Genomic DNA, 20408 nt, shown 5'->3' on the forward strand with positions numbered 1-20408 from the left:
AAAGTCATGGCCTCTTCTTTAATCATTTTTGTTGCACATGTATATGTATGTACACACATATATTTTTATAATGTACTAAGTACATTTCATGTTGTTGGTATGTACATGTGTCCATGGCTGCCCATTTGGGATTGGACAACCTGTGTTGTCCATGGCTAGAGGAGACTGATTCTTCCTCTCTCGGCAAGCTTGATCACTTGTAGATCTTCATGAGATTTCTTAACATTGCTCTGTGATGGAAGTTTCTCCAACCCACTATGATGACTCAGTTTTATTCAACCTTATTGATTATAAGATATACTTTATCTGTCTGATTTATGAACTTCGAATACTACTCTGAGTGTAAATTTTAGTGAAAATGTCTATTTTATAAAGTGATAAAATGCAATCATATTTATATTACGTTGCAATATATGCCTATATTTGTGTTTTTGATAGCCTAAGAAATGTTAAGAATAGATGAATTACTTTTACCTTAAAATATTTATTTATTTTATGTGTTGGTGAGAGAGACACAGAGAAATGGGGGGATAAAGAGAAAGAGCTCTTAATCAAAAGGTGTGAGAGTGGACAACTTTGCAGGAGGTGGCTTTCTCCCTCCACCTTCTTTTTGAGGCAAAGTCACTCTTGCTATTTCTGCCACTGTGCTGTGCATGGGAGCTTCCAGCCTATTCTCCTGTCAGTGCCGCCCAGAACTCATGTAGGGTGAAAATTCTGGGACTGGGGTTGCAGATGTGAGTCACTGCACACAGCATTTTTGCATGGGTCCAGAGGATCAAACTCAAATCTCCAGGAGGTCTTCCCACTCAGTGTTTTTATTCACTGCACCTCAATAGCTTAGTTTTATTTTTTAAATCATTTTTTAAAATTATATTGTACACTTGTTCCTGTGGCTTTTTCCTCGTGAAAGTAATAGTAAGCTCAGGTGTTACATAAATCATGTCATTCAATTGAGCAATGTTTTTGCAGTGAATTGATGAGGATTATTTATAAACTGCACAAAGAATTTGAATTAAAGGTAATTTGTTTTAAAAGATCACTTTACTATAAATAGAACAAATGTTTTAAAGGAGAATAAAAGTTTTAAGTAATTACCATTGGTAAAATGATGATAATACTAACTGGAAGTCTAGTTTATTGAACCTTCAGTATGAGGTCATCAGTTTTGCATAATAATTCATTTAATTTTTCAAAACAATAATGGAGAGGGTATTAATGTCATTACACTCATTTTACGGATGCAGCAAAGGGAAAGGAAAAATGATACATGAACTAAATAAAAGAGGATCTGCCATCCAGCTCCTGTACACGTCTGTCTCAGTTACTCTGCTACTGCTGTGAAGAGACACAGTGACCAAGGCAACATATAAAATAAATTATTTAATTAGGGACTTGCTTACAGTTTTGGAGGGTCAGTCCATAATTATCATAGCAGAGAGAGTGGCAGCAGGCAGGCATGGTGCTGGAAAAGTAGATGAGAGCTTATAGCTGATCTACAAGTTGCAGGCAGAAAAGTGGTCTGGGCTTGGAGTGAGCTTCTGAAATGACACATTAAGGCCATAGCTGCTCCAACAAGGCCACACTTCCTAGTCCTTCCCAAATGGTTCTAATAACTGGGGACCAAGTGTTCAAATCTGTGTCAATCTAAATCAAATCTATGTCAATCTAAATCAAATCTATGGGGGCTATTCTGGTTCAAATTCAGTGACTTTATTTTGACTCTCACTATAGTTAACATGCAACTGTTTATTTCAATAGATATTTTCAATTCCAAATAAGCTTATAAAACCTCAAATATTCTATATAATTAGTGTGGCGAGCAGAGTCTCACATAGCCCAGAATGCCTTCAAACTTGTTACTCAAGTCTGGAATAATGAGCAGATGCCACCACATTTAGCTTTATGCAATTTTAAGAATTGAATTCAAGGCTTGTGCATTCTAGTGCATTCTCTACTAACAGAGCTACATCCCTTACTCTAAAACCTCAAATGTATCCCAATTTCTTAAATTTATTGCATTTCTTTATTTGTTTGCGTGTGTGTACATAGGCATGTTTGTTCACCACTAGGGGTCAGAGGACAAATTGAGGAAGTCGATTGCACCTTGAGGGTCTTCAAGAGAGAATTCAGGTCATGAGGTGTGGTAGCAGGAGCCTTTGCTTACTAAACTCAAAGTAGCTTAGCCATGAACAAGTAATGACAATATTAAGAAGGTGAATAACTTTTAAAGGTAGTTACTTATTTGGGAGATCCGTTGCAAGTTTTATGAGCTATGCCAAGCTTAAAGAAAGCATGCTGTAGGTACAGTATTTCCATAACTTTTATTAAGCTTCTTAAAAATAATAGTAGATGTGTATGCTGCATTACACAGATACAGCCTCATATAATGGCCTTGCTCCCAGTGCTTGTGTGTATTTATTTTAAGCAGCGGAGTTTATGGTAGAATTCTTCTATGAACATGTATCCTGTGTTTTTCTTTTTTTTCTTCACAATTTTCTTCACTGCATAAACTGCTGAGTCCTTTTAAATAGTCTTCTTTGAAAGAAAATATAGCAAAGAATTTTTTTTTCACAGCAGATAAAGCACTCAGGATTGATTTCAAAGGGAAAGGGGATTTTCACAGCTATGGTAGTCAGTATTTTAGTGGATGGTTGTCACACTCTTTAAAATGAGTGAGAAGCAGAGATGTGACCTGATTCATATGACAGCCAGAGACAGACAGTGGGTGTCCAGAACCACAAGCTTGTGGCCCTGTTGTCTGATAGCATGGCTTTTCATTTCTCCTTTCTGTCTTCATCAACATTGATAAATAGTCAAAGACACTCAGTTGAACCTCAAGAGATTTGTGGAGGTCTAGATAATTTTTTGAGATCTTCTTTGTTCCCTGTTGACTGGAATAGAGAGAATCAGGCTGATTTTTAAGTGAAGCCACATTCACATCACTGTAATAGTAATCTAAGACTTAGGTTGTAGCTAGAAATCATTTCTACATATTATCTACAATCTTCAGAAGAGGTATTACTATGTACTTTTGATGGAATGCCATAATGTCAACAATGGAATTAGAAGGATGTAAGACATGGAATCCATGCATTTTCTAGTGATGCAATAGGTCACTTTAACCTACAAGGAATTCCACTAAGCATGACAACTAAAGACTGATTTGCTATAGACACGGACTCAGTGATATCTGTTGATCATAATCTCATAAAATCCACTGGCTTAAAAATCAGGATGATATGTAAAATTTACATGCACTTCATGGACATTTTTACAAAGTGCCTTCAAAACAAAGCAAAAAGTATACATGCTAAGCTGGAGCACATATATTCAGTTTGGAAAAAAAATTTGAATTAAAATAAAACATTTCTCATCTTCTTTGTTCTGATGTAGTTAGCTCTTTTCAGTGTCTGTCAAGCCTCTAGAATCCGTATGAAAATCCACTAACACCAAAACAACAGACTAAATGAAGCATGAGACTTGAGATAGATGCCTCATTTAAGGAAGTGATCACATACAAAGAATCCAAATCCACTAATTTTGTTTAAAGGTAAAAATTAATAGTGGCTTTATGTAGATATTTTTCTTACTCATTTCAGGTTCTACTATAATTTTTGTCCTATAGCAGAAATGCAGTACTGCTCTTGGAACCATCATATTTAATTCCCGAAGAGACTGCAGTTTGTCATTACAGATGGAGTGATAGCCTTGACGGTATCATTGAACTTTTGTCATGACTAACCTGGAAGAGTTGCTGTGTGTCAGAGAATTTTGTCATTCATCTTGCTTTTGAAAGACCAAATTTATTTGCAACCTTGAATGACATTGGCTACATGAAACAGCTTGAAATCTATCACACCCGAGTCTTATAAAACTGCAATTTAAAATCCTAAGTGTTGACCTGCTTTTCAGAACCATCTTCAAAGTCAATGACTTTCAAATATTTTCTTACAAACCTGGAGATTTTTTTTGCTGATAACAATAACTTTATGTTTTCCTGTATTTTTTCCTGAGTACATGAGGTCACCTAACATGTACCATGTGTTCTTATTTTCCTTTTAGAGAAAAGTAGAAATCAATGCCATTAGAAACACATGTATATGTCTTATATTCATAAAATGTCAGTGTGCAACTGGAAAGTCAACAGGTCAAGGGAGTGGGGTTTAACCTTTCTTTGGATTATTCAGCCAACAGTTGAAACAATCAGCTTACATGGACCGGGAACAGAATTGCATAAAAGTTATCCTGGGAAAGCAAGATTGTCTTTGAGCGTTCTGTGTTGAAAAGTATACAAAACTTGTATCTGAAGATGGCCTTGTAATTCCATGCATGCTATTGTTCAATTCAAAGTAAACAGAAAGTAATTGAGCACTTTCTATTAACCAGGTTTGAGTTTTCAAGTGTGTGGGGGAGGGGCTGGTGGGGTGTGTGTGTGTGTGGAGGGGACTGGTTTCTGCAACCTCCATGGCCAGCAAAGTGAATATCCTTGAGAGTCAAGAAGACAGTTCAATCCAACATAACTAAGTAGCTGGTGTTGGTTCAAACTTTGGGAGTCTGACCCCAAGTCATTTATTTTATGCACATTTAAGTGCAGCACAATTTGGTGAAAATTTTTCTAGTTATAATTAAGTCAACCTCACGAGCAAGACAAAACATACAAAAATCTTCTTGAGGAACAAAGTTAGGTAAATAAAGATCAAATGTGACTACACTGAAACTCTTTATAAAGTACACGTGGCACTGTCTGTAAAGACAGGTTCTATAGATTGATTGAGAAATCACACTTCTGATAAGGTTCTAGAGCAATGTCCAGTGTGGTCTCACACAAATACTGCAAAGGTCATCAGGCTAGAATGCAAGTCTGCTCCCAGCCTTCTGTGCAGACAACAGATACTTTGTTCCTTCAATAGAAGGAACAATCCTGTGTGCTAGCTAGCATTCCAGGTTCCCCTAGTGCTTATCTGTGAGCACAAGGACATCTGGGCCTCCTACGTATGTGAAAATAAACACTATTATTGTTCTTATAACAATAATGGCTACTATTTATAGAGCTCATCCATATCACAAAATGGACTAATTATTTTGAACATGTAATATAATAGCCTTATAAAGTACTCTCTTTTTTATCATTTCCCTCAAGTTTTACTAAAAATAAGTTGAGAAATGGAAGAATGCATAACCACAAAACAAAACCATCCACAGTCATTTCTTTCAAGAGTAATTACTGAGGAGATTTAACCATATTCTTTTCTATTCTTCCTGAGCATGATTGGTAGAGACATGGATACGTGTACTGTGATGTATGTCAATATACATACTCTTACAGTGCAGATATGAGTGCAGATGCAAATGGAGATGCTTTGCAAAATTGCTGGTTAATGATTGGATAGCATCCTTGGTGTGGAGTAGTTACATCTTCAATATTTACTGTTGAGATCACATATTTTTCCTCTTCTGTAATTAAATATGTATAATCCATTATGTGTATCATGATCCTATATTCCAAGAATATCCATATGACATTCTTGGAACTGACTGAATTGCTGGGGAGAAGCAAGAATCTTTGACTTAACATGCTCCAATATCATTTTTTCTTTTTCATTTCATCTTTGTTCTTGAAGCTTGATTACCCTGAATATGAGACTGTAAAGCTACAAGAGGGATGGGGATATAGCTTATTGATAGAGGGTACTTTCTTTTAAAAAAATATAAGGCTTGGGACTCAAAACCAGCATCACAACGTAAATATTTTAATATTAAGTTTATTTCATAATTTTAATTATGCATATATATGCACATCTGTGTGTGGGTATGTGCATGTATGAGTACAGATGTGTTCTGTTCAGAGACGGTGCAGACCTCTTGGAGCCAGAGTTATGGTTGGTTGTGAGTTGCCCAATATGGGTATTGGGAACCAAATTTAGGTCCTCTGAAAAAGCAAGGATCACATTTAACCATCAAGCCATTTCTCTATCTCCTGAAATAAAAATTCACTGTGGTAGAATCTATGAGCTTTTCCACGTATGCCTTTTATTTATGGTGTTTCTTTTAAACTCTAAAAATATAAAATATATTTTATGATATACTTAGATGTTTAGTGGGCTGCTAATATTTCTCCTAAACAAATAAGCATTAAGTTCTTTTGTGTGTGTTTTTATATACTTATCATTTTGACAAATGGAACCTCTAATTTACTTTTATTTTTTATCTTTTACAAAATTGTAATCTAATATTAACAGTTTGTGAGCCTCCTGAAAGTATGGAGCCAGATTTGGTTTTATGTTTATTGATAGTGTACATAAGGATGAAGATAAATGAATGCACATTGAAGGGGATCACCATTCACACATTTTGTGACTATCTTAAAATTATTATTAGGTTTCTGAAATTATTTTGCAAAGCTGTACTTCTTCATATTCCTTGTGATTAAAGGGCCTTGCATGTGACTTCCCTGAGATAAGTTGTGGCAGTCTAATAGAAGAGATTTTAAATAATAAAACAAATCACTTTATTCACAGAGATGTTAAGCCAAGAGCTTCCCACTGTTTAAAACAGACTAAAGATTTTTCAGTCCTTGGTTTGGAGGGCTCTTTAAAGTTTGACATAGAGTAAATGGAGAAGAAGCAGGTCTCTGATAAGGAAGAGTTGCAGATGACTGTGGGATGTGTTAGTGTTAGAAGATTAGGCTTGACTCTCCATTGCTCCAAAGAGCTTAGGACTGCCTTGTTTATGTAAAATGAGGAAACCAGCAGGTACTAAATCAGCCATCTATCAAGATCAACACCAACCAAGCTAAGTCCTGTTCATTTGAAAATTAACCCTTATCCTTGTGGTCTTCTTCAAAAAATGTGATTCCCAAAAAGGAAGATGTTACACAAAGTTATATCAGAAACTGCAGCATACAACACCTGATTAGTTTTTCTCAAAACTCTCAAGGATATCGAAACTAAAGAAGCTTGAGGTTTAAGGAGACAAGGCAACTAAATTCAATGTGATGTCATGGAAAGAATCCTGAGACAGAAGAGGGGTGTTATTTGAGAACAGGAAATGTCAATAAAGTGTGACTATGTAACGATGGCCTATTGATGCTGACTCATTAGTTAAATAAATGTAACTAACTAACATAAGATGTTTATAATCATGGGATGTGATGTATGTGGGGTACAGGGTAACTTTTATATTTGCAACTTTCTTATAATTATAAAACTCTTAAAATAAATATTCAGGTTAAGATATACTTCCTAACAAAGCATGAAAAATTCTTACCTAATTATAAATATGAGAATACATATTCTGGTCATTTTCAGAAAGACAACATTCTAGAAAGAGGCAGATAAATGGAGGAAGAAATGATAAGTCCCAGAAAGAGTGACTATAAAGGTGAACCTAGGCTATTGATTAGATAAAGTAATAAAACCAGGTAGACATCATTTAAATATCTGAAACTACCATGGTGATGACAATGATGCAAAAATTCCAAGCCTAACAGAATCAAACGAGCTCCAGTGACTATAGTTTCTAGAAGTGGTCAAGCACTAATTTATATGAGATCTAATAATGAATGCTGTAGTGTCTAGTGCAGTTGGAAGATTTTTCTGGTCCTGTCCAGGCCCTGTGGTCAGGACAAATCTCTCACCCACTGTCCTCCAGCCTTTTATAAAATAATCACATAGAGGCTTAATATTAATTATAACTGCTTGGCCATTAGCTCAGGCTTATTACTGACTAGCTCTTACACTTAAATTAACCATAATTCTTATCTATGTTTATCCACATGGCTTGATACCTTTTCTTAGTTCTGCCTTGTCATCTTGCTTCCTCCTTGTCTGGCTGGTGACTCCTGACTCAGCTCTTCCTCTTCCCAGAATTCTCTTCGTCTGCTTATCCCACTTATACTTCCTACCTGGCTACTGGCCAATCAGCATTTTATTTATCACCAATCAGAGCAACGCACATTCACAGCATACAGAACAACATTCAACAGCAGTTTAGGATTACCACCGAAAGTAATAAATTAATATAGTGGAAGGTTGAAAAAAGAGGGAAATAGCAAACTAAATTCAATAATTTAAAAGAAGGTGCTTATGAATAGGGATTATAACACAATATATGGTATCTTTTAGAAATAGGGAATTGTAGATTTAATTCAAAGATGTCAGGTGTTAGAGGTCAGTTACATAGTGTATCCTATAGTTAAAAGAGTAAGGTATCCACATTATGTTTTGAGTAACATAAACACACACACACACACACACACACACACACACACACACACACACAAAATACTTGTAATGGTGGCCTTCAGGTACCTTTGTTGCAAAGTTTCCCTGTGCTTTAGAAGATATTTCCTTGACAGCAGGCATGGGGGAATTACAGGTGGTCAGAATAAGAAAATCAGCTTTAATCATTACTAATAAACACAAACAGACACTTTAGGAACACAACAATTTAGAGACCTTCAGTGTGCATTACCAGGTTTCAGTCATCAGTATTCAGTGGTGCTTGTGCCAGAAGAGGTAATCTATTATTACATACTGGAAACATTGCTATTCCTTGCCTAGTAGCTACTGATGTGGCCTGAAATCAGGAGGGGACATATTTGTTACATAATGCTTTCAACAGAATTACAGGAAAAAACATACCATCAGCAAACAACATGTAATGTACAATAGTTACATTGTAACACTATTTGTAAAACAAAAAAATACACAGAAAGGGGAGCATTGATAGAACTTACTTTATCAATCATCATTGTCCCATGAAAAACACTTTCTAAAATGACAAAATATGAGTGAAAATTAAAGTGCATGGGAAAAGAATAACTATGGCTAGTGTCAACTTTTCAACAATGATTTCTTCTAATAAATTGCTCTTGAATCTAAAAAAAAAGAGTAAGGTATCTAGAATATGTTTATGTTTAGAAAGAGCTAAAATATGTTCAAATAATATTACATAGAGAAATTCTCCAATGTGTGGGTAATGAAATATAAAAGTAGACTTTAAAGAATGAAATTCATGTAAATGGTTAACCAAAAAGAAATTGGCACAGGTAACAAATGTCACAAAAAGTCAACTTTAATAAGAGATGCTAGAGACAAAAAGGCATGTTTTATAACAAAGGGAAAATGTGACAATGTTAATAAAGCTTCAAATTGCATGAAACAAAACTTTCAATCATAAAAGGACAAGTAAAATCCGATAAAAAGATTAAGAAAACCCTCAAAGACATAAAAATATGGAAAACCTGAGTAACAAACTAGAACTATTTAAATATACATGTTTATACATATTCAAAATGTGTACATATAATTTTAAACCCATATTGAGCAAGTATTAGAATATAAATAATTTAATAAATTTTCAAGAATTGAGATTTTGCTGAATGTATACTGTCTCCACTATAAAATTGACCTAGCATTTCATAATAAGACATTAAAAAGTTGTCAATGGTTTTGAAGAAAGTCCCCAAAATATAATTTAAAATAATCTGAAGAAGAAATGTTCATTTAGAGTAGGAAATGTTTTGAGTTGAACAATAATTAAAATGTAACATGAAAAACTGTGAGGTATAGCCAATACTTTAGCTTTAGGAAAATTATACCCTACCCCAAACATCTAAGTGCAATATGCTGTCTTCAGAAGCTGCCGTAGTTTTTTTCTCTCCCAGGTCACACGTGAAAGTGTTTTATCAAAGGACAAATTCCTTTTCTTCCTCCTCCTGCTCCTCCTCCTCCTGCTCCTCCTCCTGCTGCTCCTTCTCCTCAAGCTCCTCCTCCTCCTGCTCCTGCTCCTCCTGCTCCTGCTCCTCCTGCTGTGGGATGGTCTGTATGTCAAATTGCTCTGATTGGTCAATAAATAAAACACTGATTGGCCAGTGGCTAGGCAGGAAGTATAGACAGGACTAACAGAGAGGAGAAAAGAAAGAACAGGAAGGCAGAGGGAGTCACTGCCAGCAGCCACCATGACAAGCAGCATGTAAAGTACCAGTAAGCCACAAGCCACGTGGCAAAGTAAAGATTAATAGAAATGGGCTGAATATAAGAGTGAGAACTAGACAATGATAGGCCTGAGCTAATGGCCAAGCAGTTTAAATAATGTAAGAGTCTGTGTGTTTATTTTATAAGTGGGCTCCTGGACTGGCAAGACTTGGCGGGACCTGGAGAGAAGCTCTCCAGCATCCTCCTCCTCCTCCTGCTCCTTCTCCTCAAGCTCCTCCTCCTCCTGCTCATCTTGCTCCTTTTCCTCCTGCTCCTACTCTTCCTCCTCCTCAGCTCCTCCTCCTGCCCTTCCTTCTTCTGCTCCTCCTGCTCCTGCTCCTCCTCCTCTCCCTCCTCCTCTTTTTCTTGCTTCTCATCATCCCATTTCTCTTTCTCCAGAAGTCCCAGAACCTCCACCCAATTCCCAATTTGTGAGTGAACAGCCAGCATACATGATGAGTTCAACTGCCACCTCATGCTACTGACCATCAAATTGTGCCTGTCAATCTCCAGAAACATGAAAGAAAATAACCCATTTTCTTTTTAAGCACTTCCAGTTGGGGTGGATTGTCACACATATATAGGGGAACAGAAACATAGTTTTAGAGTAAAAACAAAAGACACTGACTGGAGTTAGAACACTAAGAGAGACACACAGAAAGCAGGAGGAAAGCAGTGACAAAGGACAAGAGAATTAAGGGAGAAGACAATGAGCAATGCTGAAGAGTGAACAGCGCCTAGACCTTTGTTTTGGAAAACACAGGACAGGTGGCAAACAGCTGGGATGCAGATGCTGAATGGGTGGTGAGGTGGTTGGAATGAGAATAAGCTAACACTTGTGCCCAGTTGATGAGCTGTCTAGTAAGGATTAGGTGTGGTCTTGTTGGAGGTGTGTCCCTGAAAGTGGGCTCCTAGGTTCCCAAGGTCCACACCATGCCCAGTATCGCTTTTGTCTGCTCCCTATTGGTCAGAATGTAGCACTCAACTTTGCTCCAGAAACATGTGCTGCCATGATCCCTGCTATGATGATAAAGGAAAAGCCTCTGAAGCTGTAAGCAAGTTCCCAATTAAATGTTTTTTGTTTTTTAAATAAGAGTTGCTTGGTCATGGGTATCTTCACAGCAACAGAACAGTGACTAAGACAGAGGTATAGAATATGATGGACAAATGACAGATACATTAATATATACTTAACTTACATAGATGATAGATAGATAGATAGATAGATAGATAGATAGATAGATAGATAGATAGATAGATAGATAGATAGATGAATGATAGATGGTAGAGGATAAATTATAAACAGATGATAGACAACTGAAACATGTAAGGGAATTTAAAATAATCCTTGTAAAAATAAAGAAGAAAATTTATAACCTAACACAAACACATTACTCAGTATTCCTTCTTCAGAATGAATTCTGAGAACAAGAATGGAGACCTAAGCACAGATTGGGCACGTTCCATAGAAGTATGGAAATATTGAGAAAAACCTTGAATGGAGACCTAAATATAGACTGGGCATGTTCCATAAAAGTATGGAAATACTGAAAAAAAAACTTAACAGCAGTATATTCAGAAATTTATATGAAAGAGAAAAAAATTCCTTGAGTGACACAATTTACCCCAATGCATTTAGCTATGTAATTGACTATTTTTGTATGTAAGAAATAAGCTCATAAGTCATTACACACACAACATAGTACATACATAGAGACACAAAATATACAAATAGAGCCACATGCTGCAAGTGGCATAATAAAGGAACTTAAACGTTGAAGTAAGAAATGAAACCAAACTATTTGGACAATAGAAAAAAGAAATTGCTTCAGCTTGCTTTTGTTCCCATGAAAGGTGAGACCAAGAACCTGGTGTTACAAAAACTGTGGGGGACTAGAAGAGAAAGAAAAAATACCATTCATATTATGGATATAACCACCAAAATCATTTAAAAAATCCTAGTGAATCCAGAAATATATTAAAAGGGCACAATTTCTTGGTAAGAATGATTTTAGAGATGCAAAAAAACAGTCAGTGTCATTTATAACCTTATAGAATTAATAAGAAAACCAAATAATTTTCTGTGTATATTCAGTAGTGGTAAGAATTACCACTTGTTTATGAATCAAATATACAAAATGAGAACATTCTTAATCATATCAGATAAATCTTTATAGATAGACTGATAGAAATATAGATTTGTTTCCATTCGTATGATGTGCATGATAAAAATCATCCTTTCAAGACCCAAAGGGAGGCAAAGTTGATTACAAATATCTCTTTTGTTTGAGATTATACCCCAAGACCAATAAGTACAATAACCAATATTTTAAGAGTTAAACAAAATTGACAGACTGTTTGAAGAAACTTTTCAACAAATGTCGCCCAAATGGCCAATAACACGAAAATGTGCTTAACCTAATTAATAACCAGTAAAATGCAAATTAAGTCACAACATGATGCTATTATAAAATCTCCAGAGGACCTGAAACAGAAACAGGATGTCCCAAATACTGGAAGGAATTAGTGGCATCTGGTCCCCAATGCACAGCTGGTGGGAGTATAAATTAGATTAATCTCTTTGGGAGACTGCTTGGTTATAACTACTAAAGTAGAACATGTCAGACTCTTTGGTCCTGTGATTCCAGTTGAGATGTATCATCCAGTGCAAATACATGCGTAAATCCATTGAAGGCTTGCTTATATGAGAATACTCATGTCAACATTCTTCACAGTCATTAAAACCGAGAAAGTGATCAATTGTGCTTTATCTGTGAAATGGATAGATACATATTCAATAAATCCATAGAATACAATATTATACAGGAGCGAGAATGAATGAACCACAAGTTCATGTGGCACATGGATGTGTCTATAAATGGATGATTAATGAAAGAAGGCAGACATAAACACACAAAAATGTACAGTCCAAGTTTGTCTGGACACATCACACAAAAAAATCGAAGTTGACATGTGGTGCCTCAAGGTCAAAGCAGCTGTGACCTTCAGCTACATAGAGTGCTTCTTGAACAATCGTCATACTTGATCCCATAGTAAGCTTGTGTTGCTAGTCTGTGGATAGGCTCAGCGCCAGAGCATAGCCTGGCACACACAGCCCTCAGATTGGATCCCCACAAGTTAAAAAATGGCACCTGTGTACTTTATTTTTGCAAACTCAAAAAATATATTTGAAGATTGGATTCTTTTCTGTATGCATGACACACTTCTTTGAATAGTTTAAAGACAAGCAAAGGTGCTTTCAAAGGTAGTATCTCCAGAGATGGACGCAATTAGTAAAGTCCAATCAAGATTCCCTGTCAGTTGCCTCCTCATTCCTGCCGCAGCCATTACTCCATGCTCCCACAGTTACTCAGGTTGGACACACAGCTCCTCCTTCTCTGTTTCTACTTGGCTTCTGCTATTCCTCACTGGTCAGTCTCCCCTGTCTTCTCTTCTCTTTGTTTCTCCAAAGCTCCCATCCTTCCGTACCTTGCTCCCTCATGCTCTGCTTTCTCCTATCCACATTCATCTTACTGAGCAAGAACCTACCACAATCACTACTCTGCATATACTAAACATGCTGAATTGAACGGATGTGTAGTACCATTGGCTGGCAGGCCACTATCAAGTCTGAAAATGGGTTAGAATATGTCCCATATTGGATAAGAGGAATGCTTAAATTTGAGTTCTATAACTAAAGATAACTTTTAGCCATGGGTGTAGAAGTAGGCACAACCAAGCCATAGCTCTGTTTAGTCCTCAACCCCTGCTGGATACTACAGAACACTATTGTAATTTCTCTCTATTCTGGATCTAATTTTGAATTGCTGACTGGTAGGAAATTTCTCTATCTGTCCTATGAACTCTCCAAATCTACAATGCTAAAACCTCCTTATTCAACTATTTAAAAATAGTACTTCACATATTAAAGATTATGACTTGGCTATTTCTCTATGGCACATTTGCTCTGGTTAAAGTGAGATGCTGGGGCTGAGGCTCACTAGGTAAAGCTCTTGCTGCACAAGCTTGAGAGCCTGAGGTTGAACACCCATGCACAGCTGGGCACAGCTGCACAGCTGCAATTCCAGTGCTTCTGTGACAAGATGTGACAGAAAAGGGAGGTCTCAAACACATAGGCCAACTACCATAGCATACAACAGAAAGAAGCTGTCTCGAATAGGTGTGAAGGTGGGGACACCTGTAGTCGTCCTCTGAGCTCCATCTGCATGCTGTGCCATGTGCACGCTTGCGGTCACATACATACCCATGCACATACGCACACAGACACAAAATAATAAAATAAAATGAGATGCTCTTTTCTTTTCTCCTTTAAATCTGTAGAGGAAGGAATGTCAAATTGGTGGATCGATTTTAGGAGAGGCATTGAAGTTTCTTTCTGTGTGTTTACTTTGAAGAGACTGATTCTATACAACTATCCAATTGCAGATATAAACGAATGTGCTGTTGACAATGGGGGCTGTCAAGACCAGTGCTGCAATACGATTGGCAGTTATTTCTGCAGATGTCAAGCTGGCCAAAAGCTGGAGGAAGATGGCAGAGGATGTGAAGGTACCAGTGGAGACTGTCTGCTTACTGAGAAGGAAACAGAATATCTATATAATTCAAAGAGAGGGGTTGCTTTCCATCCAAGCCAGTTGAAGCACTTGTGTTAAATATTGCCAATAGCATATCTTCTTCTTGTGTCTAGACTGCAAAATTGAAACCCACTAGAAAACTTCAAGTAGCTTATTATAGGCAACATGTGATTATATGCTGGTGGTGTTTGTACTATGTTCTGATAATAGAATTTCAATCATTCATTTAGGTCTTGGGGTACTTTATTTCTATAGTAAAAAGTGGAGCTTCTCAAAAAAGAGTCATGTTGCTAAAATAGAAGTGAGGTGCACAAAGTTTACATGGGGACAGCATCCTTGTATCCAATGAGCTTTTGCTCTTAGTTTAACAATTTTTTTCAAATTAATTTCTTTTATCTTTTATTTTTTAAATTCGTCATCTTATTTACTTGATAGTCATTGAGTTTCTGTTCTCTATTAGGTATTATTCTATGCCTTAGAGATGTAAAATTAATGAGCAATAAATTCTTCCCTGAAGGAACTCATTGATTAGAGGAAAAGATGGAAATGTGTGCTCAGATCTTACAAAACAATGTGCTTGGGAATTCTTAAGTGGGGTTAAATGCACTAGAAACAAAGAGATGTGTGTTTTACTCTCAGCTGTGATCCAATTGTGTAACCTTGGAAAGTTACTTATCTCTCTGAGATTGCCATCTGTAAAGTTTAGGATAATGCTAGCTCCGGAAACCACCAGCAATGTTGCTTTAAGACCTAAATATGACAATGCATTCAAAACACTTAGCATAGAGGCTGCCACAGCTTAGGCTCAGGATAGCTGTGCACTGTGCTTATGTTCAGTTACTGGATGCTCACTTTGGGAGAAGGAAGCAGGTAGAAAGAGCTTCTCACTCAGAGGACTGGGCAGGGGCTCTAGCCTGGAAGGATCATGTGTGCTACTCCCCATGGTTGTCTTTTCTGGCGTTTTCCCCATTCATTCTACTATAATACCTGATCATTTTATATTCAGGTGTCATTGTCTACTGATTTGTTTGTTTAGGAGCACGATAAGTAAGAAAGAAAGTATTCTAGTTGTGTTGTGGACATTGATTCTTTGAAATATCACTCCATGGGCAGTGTTCATAGTGAGACATATGTAAATAGAGAGGTAAAGAGAATAAATAAAAGACATTCCTGGTGAAGGTGCCCTGGACTGAGGTAATGGGTGTGGTAGGGATTCCTCAATTGGCAAAGAGTCTTCTCCATTCATTCATTCACTTTCTTGTGGTAATTTCTAACTTTGGGTGTGGTTGACAGTAGTACTCCAGTATGGATTCAACATCAGAGTGTCCACAAGTTAAAAGAGAGAGAGAGAATGGCCACTGATGGCAACACAGACTGTACAGTGATGTTGCTAGCTGTGACCTTTCCCCATCCTGACCCGTGGGTTGTCCTTTTGTTGAAGATTGTCACAGTCATCAATTTCATTATCATAGAAACATTTAACATACCTAGCCCAACTAGTAGCTGATGTTACATATAACAATTCTAGCCAGGCACACGCCTTTAATCTCAGCACTCAGGAGGCAGAGGCAGGTGGATCTTTGTGAGTTCGAGGCCAGCCTGGGCTACCAAGTGAGTTCCAGAAAGGCGCAAAGCTACATAGAGAAACCCTGTCTCGAAAAACCAAAAAAAAAACAAAAAACCAAAACAAACAAACAAACAAAAAATTCTATTGGCATTTTATAGCAGTTGTTAGAGTTGTTAGGCTAACCGTGGGTTAGACTGTATACCTCATAGTTCACTTTCATCCGTTGTCTTGTATTTTGTATTTCGTCTTATATCTTGACTAAAGTTGTTCCACAAACACTAAACTATTTAGTGAAGTGTTTTCTCTGGCTGCATTGAACTGTGGTAGCTTTGGAGAAACCGTGTAGGACTAAAGCTGCATTGAGGAGACTCTACAGGGGCATCACAGGGTAGTGCTGCTTTGCTCCTTACCTGGACCCAGAACCGAGGATGTGGAAGGAAGCACCTCTCCCACAAAGACTGCCCCACCTGCAGTCTCGTTCACCTTGGCACCCCTTGTTTTCACTTCCAGGAGTGACTGGTAGAGAAGCGCATGCTGCCCTAGTCATGCTGCTGGCTCAGGTGCTGACCACGTGATAACTGAAACTTGTTCATATATGTAGTGTTGATGTAAATACACAACTCCTACCTCAAAGGAAGTAAGAGACAATTTATTCTGGAGCCAAATATGAGTGACCATGGCCCTGGCCCAGAAACACTGACTTAACTCAGCCCGTGTTTCATGTTTAAATATGCAAACAGCTCCATGAGATTTTGTATTGACAGGAAAAGAAATTATAAATCAAGACACTTTTGTTAATGCATTGGTGGAAATATCTGGTAAGCAGGACACAAAATCTGGGGAAATCTTTGCTATAGGCCTTGGGTGCTACTAAATGGCATACTTAACTTTTTGGTTTGTGGGACCTAGGTGTCTGTTTGTAGATTCCAAAGGATTTACCTAACAATAAAAAAGAGGATAGGTCACATACAGAGAAGGGTAATAGATGCTTATTAAGCTGGGCAAAAGATGTCCCAGGATAATCTGACTTTGGACTTCAAGATTCCATAACATCCACATTATCTACATATTAATCAAGACCTTTGATTCACAATAGTTAAGTTAAAAGTGAGAGAAAATTTTCTTCCAATATCCCTGACTTTCTGGCTCCTACAATTCCCTCTCCCTCTCCTCAGCAGGACTCCCTGAGTTCGGCCCAGTGTTTGGTCTTGGGTCTCTGAATCTGCTTCCATCAGTCACTGAATGAAGGCTCTCTACTGACAACCGAGGTAGTCACCAATCTGATGACAGGGGATTACCAATTCAGGCTATGTATCCACTGGTGTCAGGAGTCCTAGCTGGGGCTGTCCTTGTAGACTAGTGGAAGTTTCCCTTGCATCAGGCTTGTGCCAGACGCCGACTCCATAAAGTCCCTCTTTCCAGTCGTCTTTCTCTATACTCTCTCCCTCTGCCCACCCCACAACCTAATCCCTCAAGTACTCATCTCCACTCACCCCAGTCCACCCAGGAAATCACCTCTATGTCCCCTTCCCAGGAAGATCCATGCATCCGTCCTTGAGCCCTCCTTGTTACCTAGCTTACCTAGTTTCTTTAGGGCTGTGGATTGTAGCATGGTTATGCTTTACTTTAAAGCTAATATCCACTTATGGATGAATACATACTTTGTTTGTCTTTCTGGGTCTGGGTTATCTCATTTAGGATGACTTTTTCTAGTTCTATCCATTTGCCTGAAAAATTCATGATATTATTTTTAACAGTTGAATAATATTTCATTGTATAAATGCACTACATTTTCTTTATCCATTCCTCAGTTGAGGGGCATCTAGGTTGTTTCCACGTTCTGGATATTTTGAATAGAGCTGCTATGAACATAGTTGAGCAAGTGTCCTTGTGGTATGATTGAGCATTCTTTGGGTATATGCTGAAGAGTGGTATAGCTGGGTCTTGGGGGCGACTGATTCCCAATTTTCTGAGAAAAATGCCATATTGATTTTCAAAGTGACTGTATAAGTTTGCACTCCCACGAGCAATGGAAGAGTGTTCCCCTTGTTCCACATCCTCTCCAGCATGAGCTGTCACTTGTGTTTTTATCTTAGCCATTCTGACAGGTATAAGATGGAATCTCAGGGTCATTTTGATTTCCATTTCCCTAATGGCTAAGGATGATGAACATTTTTTTAAGTGTTTCTCTGACATTTGAAATTCTTCTGTTAAGAATTCTCTGTCAGGTTGATCCCAATCCTCGGGGGAGACCTTGATCTGGAGGAGGTGGGAATGGGGGGTGGGCTGGGGGGAAAGGGAGGGGGCAGGAAGGGAGAGAACAAGGGAATCTGTGGCTATTATGTAGAACTGAATAGTATTGTAAAATAAAATTTAAAAAAAATAAAATAAAATAAAAAACAATTCTCTGTTTAGGTCAGTACCCCATTTTTTAATTGGATTTTTCTTTTTGGATCTAGTTTCTTGACTTCTTTATATGTTTTAGAGATAATCCCTCTATTGGATGTAGGGTCGGTGAAGATCTTTTCCCATTCTGTAAGCTGCTGTTTTGTCCTATTGACAGTGTCCTTTGCCTTACAGAAGCTTTTCAGTTTCATGAGGTCCCATTTATTAATTGTTGATCTTAGTGTCAGTACTACTGGTGTTCTATTCAGGAAGTTGTCTCCTGTGCCAATGTGTCCAAGGGTATAACCAGGGAGCCTGCATGGGACCAACCTAGGCCCTCTGCATATGTGTGACAGTTGTATAGCTTGGTCTTTTTGTGGGATTCCTGGCAATGGGAGCAGGACTGTCCCTGGTGATTTGGCTGTCTCTTGGGAACCTGTTCCTCGTGCTGATTGCCTTGCCCAGCCTGAATACAGGGGGAGGTGCTTGCTCTGATGGCTGCTTGATGTGCCATGCTTTTCGGATACTCATGGGAGGCCTGCCCCTTTCTGAGCAAATACTGAGGAAGGATGGCTTGGGGAGGGATCAGAGTGACAGGAGAGGAGGGAGGGGAGGCTGTGGTTAGGATATAAGAGAAATTAATTAATTAATAAAAATTAGAAAATGTAAAAAATAAAAAAGTGAGAGAAGAGATTTGGAAGTCTGGGAACAGTTTAAAGTCACTATAGGTTACTAATGAGTCACTAGAGTCTCCTCACTGGCGGTCTGGATAAAAGGTCTGGTGGTTTCGAAGAGCCTTGTGTGAGATGCTGCAGCCATAGACTTGAGCAGTCCTTTAAGGCCGTTGCTTAATTCACTTATTTAAGATGCTTTTTAAAATATACAACAGCATTATAGAGGGTATTTATTGTGTTATTGTAAAACTAGATTTGTTGTAACAAAATCTAGAGAGTACCCCCAGTGATACTGAAGCATTTGTAAAAGTGGCTTTGTCAGACAACGTACCCTATAACTGTTCCTCTAAAGATCTATAAATTTGTGCAAAAATGCTCTAAAATTACTCTTTTCATGTGTGCATGTGTGTATGTGTGTGAGAGAGAGAGAGGGAGAATGAGTGTGCATGTGAGTGTGGGTGAGAGTGGGTAATTGGGAGTGAGTGAGTGTGGATGGGTGTGAGTGTGTTCACACTATAACAGGCATGTGGGGTTTGGAGTACACCTTCTGGAGTTGGTTCTCTCCTCCTCCCTTTATGTGGTCTCCAAGGATCAAACTCCTGCCATGCAGCTTGTGTAGCAAGTATGTTTTCCCTCTCAGTCATCTCATGGGCCCATAGAAAACACCCTGTGAGGGACACACTGCATTGCTACTGCTTATTCAGAAAAAAAAAAATGTGAACATCAGGCTGATTTTCTGATTCACAGTACCAGTGGTTAGCTTCTTGCAGGTATAGATCAACAGAGAAAACAAGGGAAGACCTGCCTGCCACTGGCTCCTGTGGGTTATTAATATGTAGACATATACATGTAAGCCTATTGAAAAGACATGCACATTTTCTTCTTTTATTTATTCCTCTGGGCTGTAATATTTCTAAATCTCCAGATATGCAAATGTCTTCACATTCTGGAAACTGCATTTACCGTTTGTTACTAAGTTTAATTTTCTAATGCTTTGGTGAGGTGTTCACCCATATCTGAGTACAGTAGGCTGGTTGTTTTTACTTCTCGCTTGTTCTTTGTATCAAAGTACACTGTTCTCTACAGACCAGTGGTTCTCAACCTTCCTAATGCTTTGACTCTTTCATACAGTCATGCTGCGATGACCCCCAACCATACAATTTTTTCATTGTTACTTTGTAACTGTAATTTTGCTACTGTTATGAATTGT

At 37.9% G+C, this 20408-nt stretch overlaps 1 protein-coding gene across 4 annotated transcripts in view; it reads left to right on the forward strand.

The window, feature by feature from the left end:
* The window catches only part of LOC102920155 (EGF-like and EMI domain-containing protein 1), a 708148-nt gene that overhangs the window by 411804 nt on the left and 275936 nt on the right, over positions 1 to 20408 (forward strand). For all 4 annotated transcript variants that reach the window (XR_013051998.1, XR_013051999.1, XM_016000520.3 and 1 more), the window contains exon 5: positions 14424 to 14546. Coding sequence is in view for 2 of the 4 variants with exons in the window: in XM_016000520.3 (XP_015856006.2) it covers positions 14424 to 14546 (123 nt within the window). In the remaining 2 variants the exon portion in view is untranslated. The remainder of the gene's footprint in view (positions 1 to 14423; positions 14547 to 20408) is intronic.

This window comes from Peromyscus maniculatus, chromosome 6 (assembly GCF_049852395.1).
Source record: "Peromyscus maniculatus bairdii isolate BWxNUB_F1_BW_parent chromosome 6, HU_Pman_BW_mat_3.1, whole genome shotgun sequence".
Classification (NCBI taxonomy): Eukaryota; Metazoa; Chordata; class Mammalia; order Rodentia; family Cricetidae; genus Peromyscus; species Peromyscus maniculatus.